The sequence below is a fragment of the Macrosteles quadrilineatus genome, unplaced genomic scaffold (genome assembly GCF_028750875.1).
Source record: "Macrosteles quadrilineatus isolate MER2022 unplaced genomic scaffold, UCM_ALF_1.0 Scaffold_1__1_contigs__length_201487025, whole genome shotgun sequence".
NCBI lineage: Eukaryota > Metazoa > Arthropoda > Insecta > Hemiptera > Cicadellidae > Macrosteles > Macrosteles quadrilineatus.
The window spans coordinates 151,441,367-151,456,159 of NW_026542594.1; the positions used below are offsets into that span (position 1 = coordinate 151,441,367).

The 14,793-nt window shown below is 37.2% G+C and overlaps 1 protein-coding gene across 1 annotated transcript in view; it reads right to left on the reverse strand.

Moving 5' to 3' along the window:
• Positions 1-13,871, reverse strand: part of LOC128987451 (GTP-binding protein Rheb homolog) — a 29,023-nt gene extending 15,152 nt beyond the window's left edge. Inside the window, exons 1-3 of the mRNA XM_054408301.1 lie at positions 13,623-13,871; positions 5,751-5,822; positions 4,535-4,742 (exon numbers count right to left, since the gene is read on the reverse strand). Coding sequence (XP_054264276.1) covers positions 4,535-4,742; positions 5,751-5,822; positions 13,623-13,671 — 329 coding nt within the window. The 5' untranslated portion in view covers positions 13,672-13,871. The remainder of the gene's footprint in view (positions 1-4,534; positions 4,743-5,750; positions 5,823-13,622) is intronic.
• Positions 13,872-14,793: the final 922 nt, after the last annotated feature.

Sequence of the window (14,793 nt, forward strand, 5' to 3'; positions counted from 1 at the left end):
GGTTCAACCATGAGAAGCGCCTCAAACTCCTGGGTAATCCCCGGTTAGCTCCTCCCACTCTGCCCCCTATCCCCACCTAAAAGACGAGCAAGTGGTAAGTCGGTCGGGAGGATTGACGACAAGTTGGTTTCTCGAATATAATAATTTAGTTTTACAGGCCGGTCAACTGGACTGACGATGAAATAACTTGTCGACGTACTGGTTTTCAGCATTTATCTATTTAATTAAAAAAGACGGTCTAGTGGCCAGACGACAAAGTATCTTGTCGGTCTACTGGTAGGCTCCCCGTTTTTACATCACGCCCCCAAAGCAGAATGGTTCCTACGTGTCTGCAACGGCCTGTGAAAACCTCAAAATGTGTCCGCAAGCGCTAAAACTAAAAAGCTAAATAATGACTTATATACCGGTATATATATATATATATTCACTCTTTAGGGCTACTAGTAATATAGTTAAATAAAATAAGTAAATTTCAATAACGTGTATAGCCTACTTTTAAAACAAAAAACTAAAAAACTATTAAGGGGTAGGCATAATCAGGTTATTTAAATTAACTTTTTTTTAAATACGTATATATATACACATACCTTAACAAGTGTTAACAAGGTCTTCAGAAGTAAAACTTTAAATGTACTATAGTTTCTTTATATAAACACACTAGGGATAGACGGGATTGAAATTTTAGTTCGGGACGGGACGGGACGGGATTTTTATTTCCTTCCCGATTTTCGGGACGGGATGGGACAGGATTTTTTTCTGTGCATAAAAAAAGTACTGTATTGCAGTTACCAAAAAAGACATACAAAATCAATTTTTACCATTTGTGGCACTGATCTATAAAAACCAAAAAATGGGTAACAATTTACAGGTACCTATAGAAACTTGTGACTCGCGGGTCACAGGGTGATCGTCTGTAGAACTCACGGTCACGGCCCGATCGTCGTCATGACTCGCGGTCACGGCGCGATCGTCGTCATGACTCGCGGTCACGGCGCGATCGTCGTCATGACTCGCGGTCACGGCGCGATCGTCGGTATGACTCCGCGGTCACGGGGTTATCGTCGGTATGACTCCACGGTCACGGCGCGATCTTCGGTATGACTCCGCGGTCACAGGGTTATCGTCGGTATGACTCAACTTCTTGAAATTGTGGATTTAAAAAGTAAGAATAAAAAGAAAACAAAGAAAAGGCACAGAAAATTTACAGAGAATAACTTAAAAACCTTTCTCAGTGATTTAGGCAATGAGACTTGGTATGATGTTTACCAGTCATCTGTAGATAAAAAGTATGATGCATTTTTTTCTATTTTTAGTTACATTTTTGATGTTAATTTTCCCAAAGTTTTAAGTGCAGATAGTGGATATAGTAAATGTAAATGGAATTCAAAGGAGTTATTTAAAAAAAAGAGTGAGATAAATGAACTGGAAAAGCTAGGTAGGATAAGACAAAATTTTGTCACATATCAAAAGATAAAGGTTAAGAAAAAGGAACTAAAAGAATCAATACACCAAGCCAAACAAACATTTTATAATGAGAAAATAAAACACTCTTCTAATAAAACTAAGGCAACGTGGAACATAATTAAAAGTGAAATAAAGCTTAACTCAAAAAATGATTTTACCAGCAACATACCGATATGTATAGAGCAAAATGGTAAACTCCTTAAGCATCCAGTAGCTGTCAGTAACAACTTAAATAATTTCTTTGTATCAGCTGTGGAAAAGCTTATATTGCCACACATTTCTCCTTCACTTACACAAAAAACAGATATCCAGAAAAATATTTTACCTACAGATAAGTCATTTAAGTTTCACACAATAACGGAAGAACACCTCACTAAAGTGGTCCTTTCCTTTGAAAACAAGTACTCTGCAGGTTTTGATGAAATTCCAATCACCATAGTTAAAAAATCAATACACATTATCCAGAAACCACTAACACATATCATAAACTCTTCTCTTATTTCAGGAATCTTTCCTTCAAAATTAAAATTGGCTAAAGTAATTCCCATTTTTAAAAAAGGTAATAAAACTGATCCCTCCTGTTACCGCCCTATCTCTCTCTTACCTGTTTTTTCAAAAATTTTTGAACGCATTGTTTACATTCAGGTCTATAAATATCTGGAAACTAATCAACTATTTGATAAAGAACAACATGGCTTTCGGCAGGGCAAATCAACAATAACAGCTGGTATTGAATTCATAGAAACTATAATAAATGCTGTTGACAGAGGAGAAAATGTTGTAGGAATCTTTTTGGATCTCAGTAGGGCATTTGACAGCGTGTCACATAGTATATTGTTGACTTCACTAAAAGAAATGGGAATCTATGGAAAAGAGCTTGCATGGTTTACATCATATCTAGAAAACAGAAACCAATTTGTTGAACTGGATTATGTTGTGGAGCATGCAAACACAAAGTACGTTGAAAAATGTAGATCTCAGCATCAGACGCTGAAATATGGGGTGCCGCAGGGATCGATCCTGGGGCCTCTACTTTTTCTCTGCTATATTAGAGGTATGCCGGGAGCGATTCCTGGTAACGGCGGGTCTATGTGTCTGTTTGCTGATGATTGTAATGTGCTTATTCCCGGAAGATCAAAACAACAGATTGAAACGTTTTCTCAGGAGAGTCTTTTATCCATAAAAGAATTCCTTGACCGAAAAAATCTGCTTATTAACACAGAAAAATCCAATTTTATATCATTTTCCACTAAACAACATAGACAAAATTTTGAACCAAACATTTGCATAAAATCAGAAAGAATAAACCAAGTAAAGCAAACAAAATTTCTTGGTCTAATTATCGATAAACATCTATCTTGGGAGGGCCATGTGAACTATGTGGTTAAAAAGGTATCTTCCGGTATCCATGCGCTGCGACAGATGTTCAGAGTATGCAGTTTAGACACTTTAAGAGTTGTTTATTTCTCATTAATACATTCACATATTTCATATGGAATTGTTCTATACGGGGCAACAACAAAAACTAATTTAGATAAAGTACTAATTAAACAGAAAAAAGCTATCAGGGTGATGAAAAATCTTAAAAAGAAAGAGCCAGTCAAGAGCATCTTTCGTGAATTACAAATATTAACAGTTTATAGTCTTTATATTTATGAAACAATAATTTATGCAAAACAGATCCAACTATCATCCAGCTCAACAGAACAATTAGTATATAACACCAGATTAAAAATTAACCTACCTCGGCATAATCTCGAATTTTACACTAAAAAGACATCTTACATAGGGCTAAAATTTCTCCAGTCTATACCAGCTCACATCCGAAAAGAAACAAAATTTAATAAATTCAAGAAGCTCTTAAAGGAATATTTTTTAAGAACTCCCTGCTACTCAGTAACAGAATTCTTTAGTATTAGTAAAAAACAGTTAGGCCTAACTTAATTTGAATGCCAAATACTGTTATCCTTAAAGTCATGGTTTTGTTAAAAGTTCAAGTAAAGTAATTTTTGTACTCTTTTTATGTATTTAATTAGCAGTAAGCAATTTTGAATTTAGCTTATGACTCTATTCAAGTTCATGTAATGTGAAACTATAATGAATAAAGAATGTTTTGATTGATTGATTGACTCCACGGTCACGGTGCGATCGTCGTCATGACTCGCGGTCACGGCGCGATCGTCGGTATGACTCGCGGTCACGGCTCGATCGTCAGCATGACTCCGCCATCACGGCATGATCGTCAGTATGACTCCGCGGTCACGGCGCGATCGTCGGTAGGACTCTGCGGTCACGGCGCGATCGTCGGTAGGACTCCGCGGTCACGGGGTTATCGTCGGTATGACTCCACGGTCACGGTGCGATCGTCGTCATGACTCGCGGTCACGGCGCGATCGTCGGTATGACTCGTGGTCACGGCTCGATCGTCAGCATGACTCCGCCATCACGGCATGATCGTCAGTATGACTCCGCGGTCACGGCGCGATCGTCGGTAGGACTCTGCGGTCACGGCGCGATCGTCGGTAGGACTCCGCGGTCACGGTGCGATCGTCGGTCCAATAATCGCGGCCATGGCGCGATCGTCGTTATGACTCCGTAAATGTGTCCGCAGGCCCGCGTTTCTCGGCGTTTCGTGTCCGCGACAATGTCGCAGCGTCGCTCGTTGTTCTGCTTTGGGGCATCACGCAGTTGCATAATTTACCTAAGTGATGTAAACACGCTTTTTTGTAACGCACAAGATTTTAACTGACCCGTATACAGGGGGTTACATACAATATTTTTCATTATCCATTTCACTCATTTTCTAACAGTAACGTTCTTTTACAAACAAAAGCTAGGTTAGGAAAATTCTTTAAAGCATAGCAATAAAATTCAAGCGCACAGCTGATTTCTAGCGTTGAACGTCGTTGGCTCTATAGAGGTATATATTTTTAAGTTGACCACTCAATGTTATTTAAATGGGTTTCATTACTTCACCGAGTGAGTTTCAGTTGTTTACATCACGTTTGGGATAGGGAAGTTTAACATGGCGGGTTGGGTAAATAAAATTATGTCATTGGTCTATACTTACTGAATCTTTCCTGTCATGTCTAGAAGTTTCTCATAAATGATTTGAACAACCTCAAATGACTTTGTAGAGGTGATAGAGTAAACCAAAACATAGCCGTGGATGTCCATGGAGTATTGTGCTGGGAAAATAGAATACTCATCTTGGCCTGCAGTGTCAACAAGCTTCAAATCATATTCTTGACTTCTCACTCTGGTAGTTTTGATGAAGGCTGTGTGGATGATAAAGTAGAATTAATGATCAAGTTAATAGACCAGGCAAATTAGACTTGTTGCTCCTAAAAATTGGGGGAAAGCTGGAAATCGTTTTAATCTGCTCTGGAGATCCTAAATAAGTTAAAAATGAGTTTGCGGCAGATTCTGAGTTGTGCTAAGTGTATGGGAGGCAAAAAACTAGGTCCTAAAAACTATCACAATTTTTCTCATGTTCAAGTTTTTGGCTTAAAATTTAAAAACAGTGCATCCCACAAAAAAAGTGTTTGCATACTTTTCTAAAGAACATTAAATTCCGCAAAAATCGGTTCAGTCATTCTGCTACAACAGGTTGTCAAAGGTCAGTAATTTTAACCAAAAACTACAGCATACACTGCCATCTGGCGGAACATGCTGTAATCATCAAGTAGGCCTATAGGATGACAAGGAGAATGTAGTCCTGGTATTTCTTTTTGTTTGAGTGTTACCTTTCTCATGACTAATAATAGCAAAACATGTAGAAACTATAACTAGGTAGGTTAACGATAAAATTACTGATCTTTGACAACCTGTTGTAGCAGAACAACTGAACCTGTTGTATATACTAAACAATATTTTCAAATCAGCTGGTATTATTAGATTTGGTAACACCACACTATCCTCATTGGCTCCTTTGAAGTCATGTGGTAAATAGGCTCCTCCCTCAACTGCAGACTCTTGTGGACCGTACTGTAAACAGTGTCATATATTCAATGCTAATTTGTAATGAATGTCATTAGAAATTCTTTGGGAAATAACAAGAAAACATGATTTGATAAAATAAAACACATTTCAACTCGAACGTGCGTAGCTGCGCAAACTGGACAAATTTATACCTCGCTATGCGCACACCTTCTTTCATACGCCTTGATGGTTCTTATCCTACTGCAGTGTTTCAAAGGAATGTCTTAAACTAATTACAATGTACGTGAAATAATATGACGTTAAATAATAAGTGACTGATAAAAAATATACAAGGAACTACTTACTATTTTCAATGGTTGGGTCATAGGAGTCAACAAACTGTCCGTCTACAAACTGTATACTAAGGGACGACTTCCCTGAAACAGATAAAAAACATCTTTTGATTGCTGTGAACGTATTTAGATACTAAACTACCATAATATGTACATTATCCATTAGCTTTGGTTCAGAGCTCCCTTAGGCTTTAGGTCCAACAATATAAAAAAAAGGTAGAGGACTCTTAACAGGAGGAAAAAATTACACCCTCTAATTGAATTGTTGTTGTTACTGTTGTTAAAATGTTGTCACCACTTTGTTGTTACTAATCTGTGGGGCTGGCCCAGTGGATAGCTGTCTTTATTATAAACCTTAAAATTATGACCGTAGTAAATTTGTACATTTTTCACATACTCCTCTACACTAAAGCCAATCTTCATCAATTCACTTGTAGAGAGAGTATACATTCTTACAATACAAGAGACAAATCCAATCTAGATATCCCTGCCTAATAAAAATAATAATAAATAAAAATAAATTGCATAAGGTTTATAATAAATTAGGTCTGGCAGCAAAACAGGTTCCTTATAATAGGTTTAAGTCTAAAATGTTTTGAGTGGCTCATCTAAAATCCATATTACTGTATAACAGAGTATTTAGTTTCTGATTTTAATATTAATTCTTAATTTAGAACCCACTGTATTTTATAGCTTTAGTTTTTATTTCTATTGTTGACTATGTCTATTCCTTGTAAAAGGTCAATGACAATAAAGCTCTTGATTCTTGATTCTTGACTAGGCCCTACACCATTATAGTTATTAAATCATCGTTATGTCACTGTTATTTATACTTTATGTTGATATTTTTACAAGTATATATTTTACAAGTACAGTAAACCTTCGATAGTTTGACACTCCTTATAGTTCGACACGGGCTGAGCTGAGCTATTTTGTCAAGTGTTTAATGGTTACTATTGTGATGTAAGCTGACTTCATTAATTTCTCATTTATTGTTGACTTGAGACTTAACTAATGAACAGTGAAATTAATTGTTAAGCTTTTTATTTAAAAAATTTGGGTGATTTCTATATTAAGACTTGTGTTTTTACTTTCCTGTATATTAAACCCCATTTACTCCATATAGTCAGTGGCGGACTTACCATAAGGCACACTTGGCACGTGCCTTAGGGGCGCCCGTCGTTGAGTCCGCGGCAAGTGGCGCGTCCATGGCCGCGTCAGCGTGCGACGGGCAGCGCGGCGGCGGGCGCGTGGTGGTTAGTGGTGAAGATAATAATGGTATTAATTATAATGTCAATCATTATAATATCCAACAAAAGCCGTGCTTATACCTGTACTTATTAATTTAATGCATAAAGTATTTAACAGTATAACAAATAACTACATAGATTTGTGGAATTTCCTCGGGTAAAATCATGTTTTGAGTTCAACCCTAAAAATAAAATAAATAAAAGGGCCTATCTATTCCTTTAAATTTGAAGTTAAATGTTACATTGTATACACAAATCATATAAAGAGGTGACAATACAGTTATATATTACAAGTAAAATTATTGTTAGCTGTTTTGAATGTTAAATTTAATTATCTTTCAAGCCTAAGTTATTTAAGAGTATAGAGTATTTTAGTATTTTAGAGTATTTTGTTGTTAACCGTCTAGAAAAAATAAAAGAAAACCAATTTAAACTGAATAAATTTTAATTGAATTTCGTCAAGAACGGCAATGCGCACGGGATGTGATTCAGGATCTCACAAGAGTTTTGTAACTGAAGAATGTGCAAGACAACTAGGTCTCAAGCCTAAAGGAAGTGTTTTGGTCCAACAAGAAGTTTTTGGAGGAAGGAAAACGAAGCCAAGACAACATGCATATTATACCATTGCTCTTTGAATCCTTGAGTTCAGACTACAAAATGAGTCTAAATGTATTGGAGCAGCCTATGATTTGAAGCAGTCTATTCATATTCATTCTTGCCTCAACCACAAAATATATGTTTTTCTTAAAATCTAAATACAATTTCAATGTAATGTACTCATATTGTACTATGTCCTTCTTGGAAAAAATTCATTAATAAGCGTACCAACAACAGGAAATTTAATATTGCTTTAACGTTGAAACCTTTACTTTTTTGCGAAACACAAAGGGGCAGCGCCGTAGGTAAGTCCGCCACTGCCTATAGTTCGACATTTTGATACTGTAGTTTGACATCCCTTAAGTCCACGGTGTCGAACTACTGTATATATACAGGGTGCAAGTTACAATGGTACAAGTAGATGGTGAATGGTAGTGTTGATCATATGTCTGTTGCATGCAATAAACTAATTAAGCGTGACAGCCGGGGTTTCATTGTGATGGATTTTGTAACCGTTGGTATCACCCTCGTTGTGTAGACCTAGATGATAATTACTTTAATATTGCGGCATTATCGGACAGAGTCAAGTAGTACTGTGATCCTTGCTCTGCCAAGTTGGTCAAAGTGATTTCCAGTGCCTGGATTATTGATGAACTTTTAAACTTGGGAGTATTGACAGCTTATCTAAATCAATAAATACTAATTAGCCTGGTGCAGGGCAAAAATAAATTAATACGATCAACTGGTGCAGTGTTCCCCATTTCGTTCAACGCTTGGATTTCACCTAACCTAAAAAGTGTTGTATATTGTTTTAAAGACTAATTATTTCTATGCTTTATAGTAGCTGTAGGCAAAATGTAATGTGTAACACGAGTGCAAAGTGCATTTGCTGCACTCGTGAAATTTTCCACTCGTGTAAACATTTCTCTCATATGCAGCAAAGTGCCACTTCGCACACTAGTTACACAAATAACTAATTACAAGTGTGAAAGAATACAAAAGCAAAAGATACCATTTTGAACCATACAGAAAACATACTCCCCTAGTACATTTAATTGTTTTGATACCAGTTCAAACAGTTTTCATGCTACTTGGGAATAAAACAATTTAAGGCTTTTGTACAACCAATAAAAGTGTGTTACAACCAGTTTGGTGTGTGTGTGTGGAGGTTACGTCTGATTTGAAAAGTGAATAAACAGGAAATTTTATACTGTCAAAAGTAACATCAGCGTCAGGCCTATAGCAGAGCAAGCATCGGCTGCCTTTTTCACTCCTGTTGCTGCTCATTAAATTAAGTCCAGACGCCCTAGCTCTGACTCAAACTGAACAGAACTTAGTTGAAACGAAAAACAATGATGATGTCAACTTCCCAAAGTTATAAAAGCAGATCAAGTCCAAAATAGCCAAGACCGGTGTATAAGAAATTGACAAAACCGTGTCAATAAATTTCCAAAGAGACAAAGCGTGCCTATTATTGGGATGAAAATTAACTTGCCCGACTCATCTTAATTGCGAGCTGAGGAGAGAAAGGACTGGTTATTCAAGTCAAGGCTTCAAACAGACGTTAGTGTGGACGATCTATATGAATAATGCCGATATTGAAGCTAAATGTATTGAGTTAAACCCCAAACATGACTCCTACAAAGTCTTTTAAGTGTCAAAACTAAAGACAAAATACAGTGTTGAGTGACACCTTCTGGCCGACAGAGACTCTGATTAGGGAATTTGTGGTGTAGACCCGCAAATGCTGGCTAGTTCCAGAAGAAGTTTTATACTACGATAAAGTCGGCGGTCTTGAGCTTGCCTCCTACTTTTGTAGAGCAAATCCGAGTGGTGGAGTAGCTATATTTTTAAACTCTGGTGTAAATTTAATGTAATTTCTGTAAAAGTTATAGATCTAAGCGAATTCTTTGACGAACTTGAAGGTGAGTTTTCTGCTGTAATTTGCATGAGTTTAATCTAGTATTAGTTGCCATGTATCGCTCTCCAAATGGCCATGTAGAACGCTTTTTTAATCTGAGTGGACAACAAGAACAGTACGACACCTCTGAACATCATCAAGTAGTGAATAATATCATCAGGAAGCTCACCAGCAGATGCTGGGGTGCTAACCCTAATGTCCTCAGAACCTCAGCTTTAGCGCTCAGTGTGTCGGCTGCGGAATACGCTGCACCAGTATGGAATGCATCGTCACATGCAAAAAAGGTTGACATTGCAGTCAATGACATGGCTCGGATTGTAACTGGGTGTTTGAAACCAACCCCAGTACACAAACTCTATCCTATCATAGGGATCGCCCCTCCATCAATCTGACGTGATGTTGCTGCCGACACAGAAAGGACTAAGCAAGAGACAGACCCTCGTCACCCATTACACGGCAACCAACCTGCAGAGCGACGGCTTCGGTCCAGAAAGAGCTTTTTATCACGGACACGAGTCCTGGATGGATCACTCTCAAGCAATCGGGTGGCAAGGTGGGAGGCCACGTTGACTAACCCTCCCATACCAGCCAGGGAGGAACTGGCTCCTGGTGGAGGCCTTCATTACACGGTGTGGAAGACCCTAAATCGAATCAGGGTCGAGGTACCAAAATGCAAGACAAAGATGCAGAAATGGGGTCTCTTACCAGACGAAGAAAACATCTTGTGCGCGTGTGGTGCTGATGAGGATCTGTCCACGCCTAGACCAGTCTTGCACATTAGATGATCTTTTACAAGCGAATGACAAAGCCATATATTGGTAGCTAATTTTTGGAAAAGCGAAGTCTGATTTCCGAACACGGAAAGTAAGTAGTAGCAAACCTACCTGACCTTCATCCTGTACCACCACAACATCAGCCTGATACCGTAGCCCATTCTGATGAACAACATACAGATGAGCATATCCACAGGCTGTTATGTATATCTATAAAAGATGAACTATGTAATGTATGTATGTATGTATGTGTGTATATACGTTATGGACTCCGAAACCGCTCAACAGATTGAAATGAAACTTTCAGGCATTATTAAGCATCTTTCAAGGATGGTTCGAGTGAAGTTTGGTGCAGATCCGTCAAAAGGGCTCTGCCCCAGAGGGTTTTAAGTGGGCCAATGTCAGACTTTTTGATCTACAATGTTTACAAATAAATCCTTATACATAAGTTAATACGTGAAGGCGATTTCTACGAAACACTACAATGGACTGATTTTCACAAACGATGTGTCAAAATTAAGTATTTTTTTGTGTAGACGCCCCCTTTCACCAATTCCTGTAATAAAAGTCCTTGGGCTTTGCCCCACAGGCCATCAAAATCCCAATGTACCGTATTTCTTATAAAGAAAATATTTTGTTTACTAAACAGACGAATAATTTGTATTAATTACAGCTGTTAGTAGTAAACACATGATAGATACAAGAACGTTCGTTTTCAGAATGAGTTCGTTATCCGTTTCGATAACTGGAGTGGAGCGAGCGTTTGTTTTCAGAGCGAGTTCGTTTTCAGAGCGAGTTCGTTTTCAGTTAACTGGAGTGGAGTGATTGATAACATTATCTTTGAGTTTACTCTTTTAAGTCATTGGAAATCTTTATTGTTATTCGTTTTGAAATAACACCTGTAATACTTTGCAATTGCTCAAATTCGGGCAACAAGTGCACTAGTATAATTTAAAAGCAGATGTTTACTTTCACTAACTGTTTTGAAGGTTTGAATAATCACAAAATTCTGTATTTTAGCATTTGTCATGATTTTAAATAGTGCCACAGTGTTTCTACAGAGTGCAGCACAGAAAACTATTTTACTTTTGAATAAGTCAAAATGTATTAAACCCTAATTGCAGCACACCTGTGCACTCAACAATGTTTAAATTCTCCAATGTTAAATATTAAAAACATAAAAACCTTTATCAAAGTACCTATTATAAACAATAAAAGGGATGACAATGCCTTATTATTTTTATCTTTCGTTCGATACCCACACAATCTAACATAAATTATTAAGTGAATAATAATCGTGCGTGCTATCTCGGGTAGGGTATTCAAATGCCTCTCAATTTGTCAACCCACCACATTACTGTCATTAAAAGAAGGAATTTCAATAATACTAATGCGAAACTTAAATCCACCGAAGCTGTGCAACGTTACCAGACTAACGATTAAAAAAATTACGTCAAAATTGGTTAAAGCAAAAATTATCAGTGGTAGGTAAGGGAGAAATATAGTCTTAATCCCAAGAATACTGATGATTTCATCCGAATTACTCTCTGAATTTAATCAACTACAATTTCTTTAGTGTCTTTCGCAATCACCATTATAAGGCACTAGGGCAATCCCTTTCTATCGTCGGTTTAAATGTAGAAAAAACATGCTTTTCACACAGACAGATGTAATTTGTTAGCGCAGCAACGTGCCCCGGGTAACTGCTAGTTCTTAATAAATAGGCTACTTTATGGTGGTTAGTGCAAGTAACTTAGCCTATTCACCAGTTCTGGATATTATGAATCAGTCTAAGTTAGAGTGTATTCCCATGATAACTTAGTGCTGTCTAGAACCATGTATGTATACGGTAAATTAGGTAGGCCTACTCTGGTTCATATGGGCCAAAAAGAAACTTAACTGGGACCTGTTCCTGTATCTCTTGGTAAGCTTGATTTGTGAAGCTTGGGCCTGAACTTAATATTGATCTGGTGTTAATGGTAGGTATTGCAACATAATCTCCCCAGTTGAAGAATAAGTTATTACACTCTTATTATCCTAGAAGCACCTACATACTGATTCTGGCATGCACCTATGGTAGGCCGGTAGGCTTTAGTTAGTATAGTGATGCGCAATTGCGAGATGTTACAATCGAAACGTTTCGATTGTTTGACCCTGTCGAGACGTTTCAGTTGTATTTTTGCTTAGCGAGAGGTTCTTACCGAGAGGTTTTATCGAGATGTTCGTGAAGATTGTTTCGTTTCAGCACAGCTTCTCAGTCTCGTATCTCGCATTCGTCTAGAGAACCGAGAGGCGAGAGGTTCTTTAACGAGATGTTCGTGGCGATTGTTTTGTTAAGTGCGGCATCGTAATTTATTATCATCTAATTTCTATTGTTTCTGCCGGGGATTGACCCCCAATAACAGGTACTTCAAAACCAAGGAAGTTTTATGCATTACCTACTTACTTTATTTACGGAATAGTGACTTAATACCACTCAATAAAAACTATTGACAAGACGACATATTTTACAAACAAAATTTGTATTTACATCAAAATATTTATAACGAGACAGAAGGTTCTCATAAATGTTATGCTAACACTATTATTTAGGCTACCATTACCCATACTTTAAAATAATTTTCTATTTCTGTTGCAAAGACGGAATGACGTAAGTGCTTATTCATGTGTCAGCAGTAGGCCTATATGTTGTGCATAATATTCTAGGCTACTACGGTATTCTATAAGAATCTAGAAAAAGAACTAACATTATCGTAACAACTCTCATGAAATGTAGACAGATGCGAACAGACATTTAGGCTTAACGAATGCAACAATCGAGAGAAACATCTCGATTGTACAAACTTCTCGCTAAGCAATCGAAACAATCAATAAGTTGCAGAACATCTCGAGAAGGAACATTTTGATTGTTCAAACATCTCACAATCGCGCATCACTAAGTTAGTTCTTATATCATTTAGCAGCCTACCTAAACTTAACTTAATAAGAAAATGTGTGAGACAACAACAGTGGCGCTTCTCTTATTGTTTAAAAAATTACAAGTCTAGAAGGTAGGTCACGCAGCAATTTTAATCTATTCTCTAGTCTAAGCTAACTTACACCTTTAGGAACAGGCCAACCTTTGAAGTGGCCTAAGTTTTGGTAGATCTAACTTACACCGTAGAAATATAGGTTAGGGCCTATGCTAAGTCAAAATATATCATAATATAAATTACAGACCATGGAATAAACTGATAATATCGTAGTTGTTAAATAGATTTCCTTCACGCCGTTGTGTAGGAATATAATGAATCAAACTTGTAAAAGCCAGCTTATGAAATTCAAATCAGATTAAGTTACTTACCAACAGATCTGTAGCCCATAATCGCTATTTTCCTTTGTTTAGCGGGCATTTTAATTAATAAATGTCCTATTAAAAACTCACAACCATATCAAAATGAAAACTATAAATTAGAAAAATCTTGTGGATTGACCGTCACATGCAAAAATTTTTGATAAGCAAAATAACAAACGCAGTTTATTGCTATCTCAGAGTGAAGTAGTGAAGTCAAAGTCGCAGTTCGCTTCGCACGACGACGACGACGACGCAGTGACGCACACTTTGACTTTGCTAACTTTGCTTCGCACTTCGCAGTCAGTTCAGTTCAGTAGTCGTCAGCCTTGGTCGAAAAAGTGGCAAGGCAGGCAAAAGGCAAGATGCAGAGTATGAAATTCTTCATAGATTAAGAAGTAATTGCTTTAAAACTGCATTGGGACGATTGGTGTAGTTAAGAGTAAATACCCCCGCCGCAGCAAACCTGCCGTCTAAGCGAATTTCCATTTGGCCGAATTGATTTTCAATTGATCTATTTAAATAACATTAGGTTTAACGAGTACCTAGGTTTGCTGCTACAAGGAAACTAATAAAGTAGTGTGTTTTTAGTAAAATATTGATAGCTTACTATAAAATAAATAATTTTGCCAAGTTTGATCAAAATATATCCATAAACAAGCAAACTACAACATTTTACAATATTCTCCATAAGAATAACATGGGAATTTTAAATTTACCATTTTTTTAGTTTTCTCCGTAACCAATAACCGTACAAAAACACTTTGATATACTGAATTGTTTGTTTTTTAAGCTCTTTAAGAAGGTCTAGAGAAAGATTGGGAAATTTTGTGTTTTGAGGGTAAGAAGTGAGAAATAGTTATTTGTGTAACTAGTGGTGAAAGTGGCACTTTGCTGCACACGAGAGCAATGTTTACGCACGAGCCGCAGGCGAGTGTGGAATGATCTCGAGTGCAGCAAAGGCCTTTTTCACTCGTGTTACACATTATATTTTTCCTACAGTCACTATAAAGCATATAAATAATTAGTCTTTCAAACACTATGCAACATGTTTTTAGGTTCAGTTGGCAACACAAATGGTGCCCTAGAGAAAGTAGTACCCGCGGTCCATATCACTCCGCTATTTTTCCTCGGCAAGAAATGTGCTCCGCGTTTTGAGAATATAGTTCCGTATGTTTTTGTA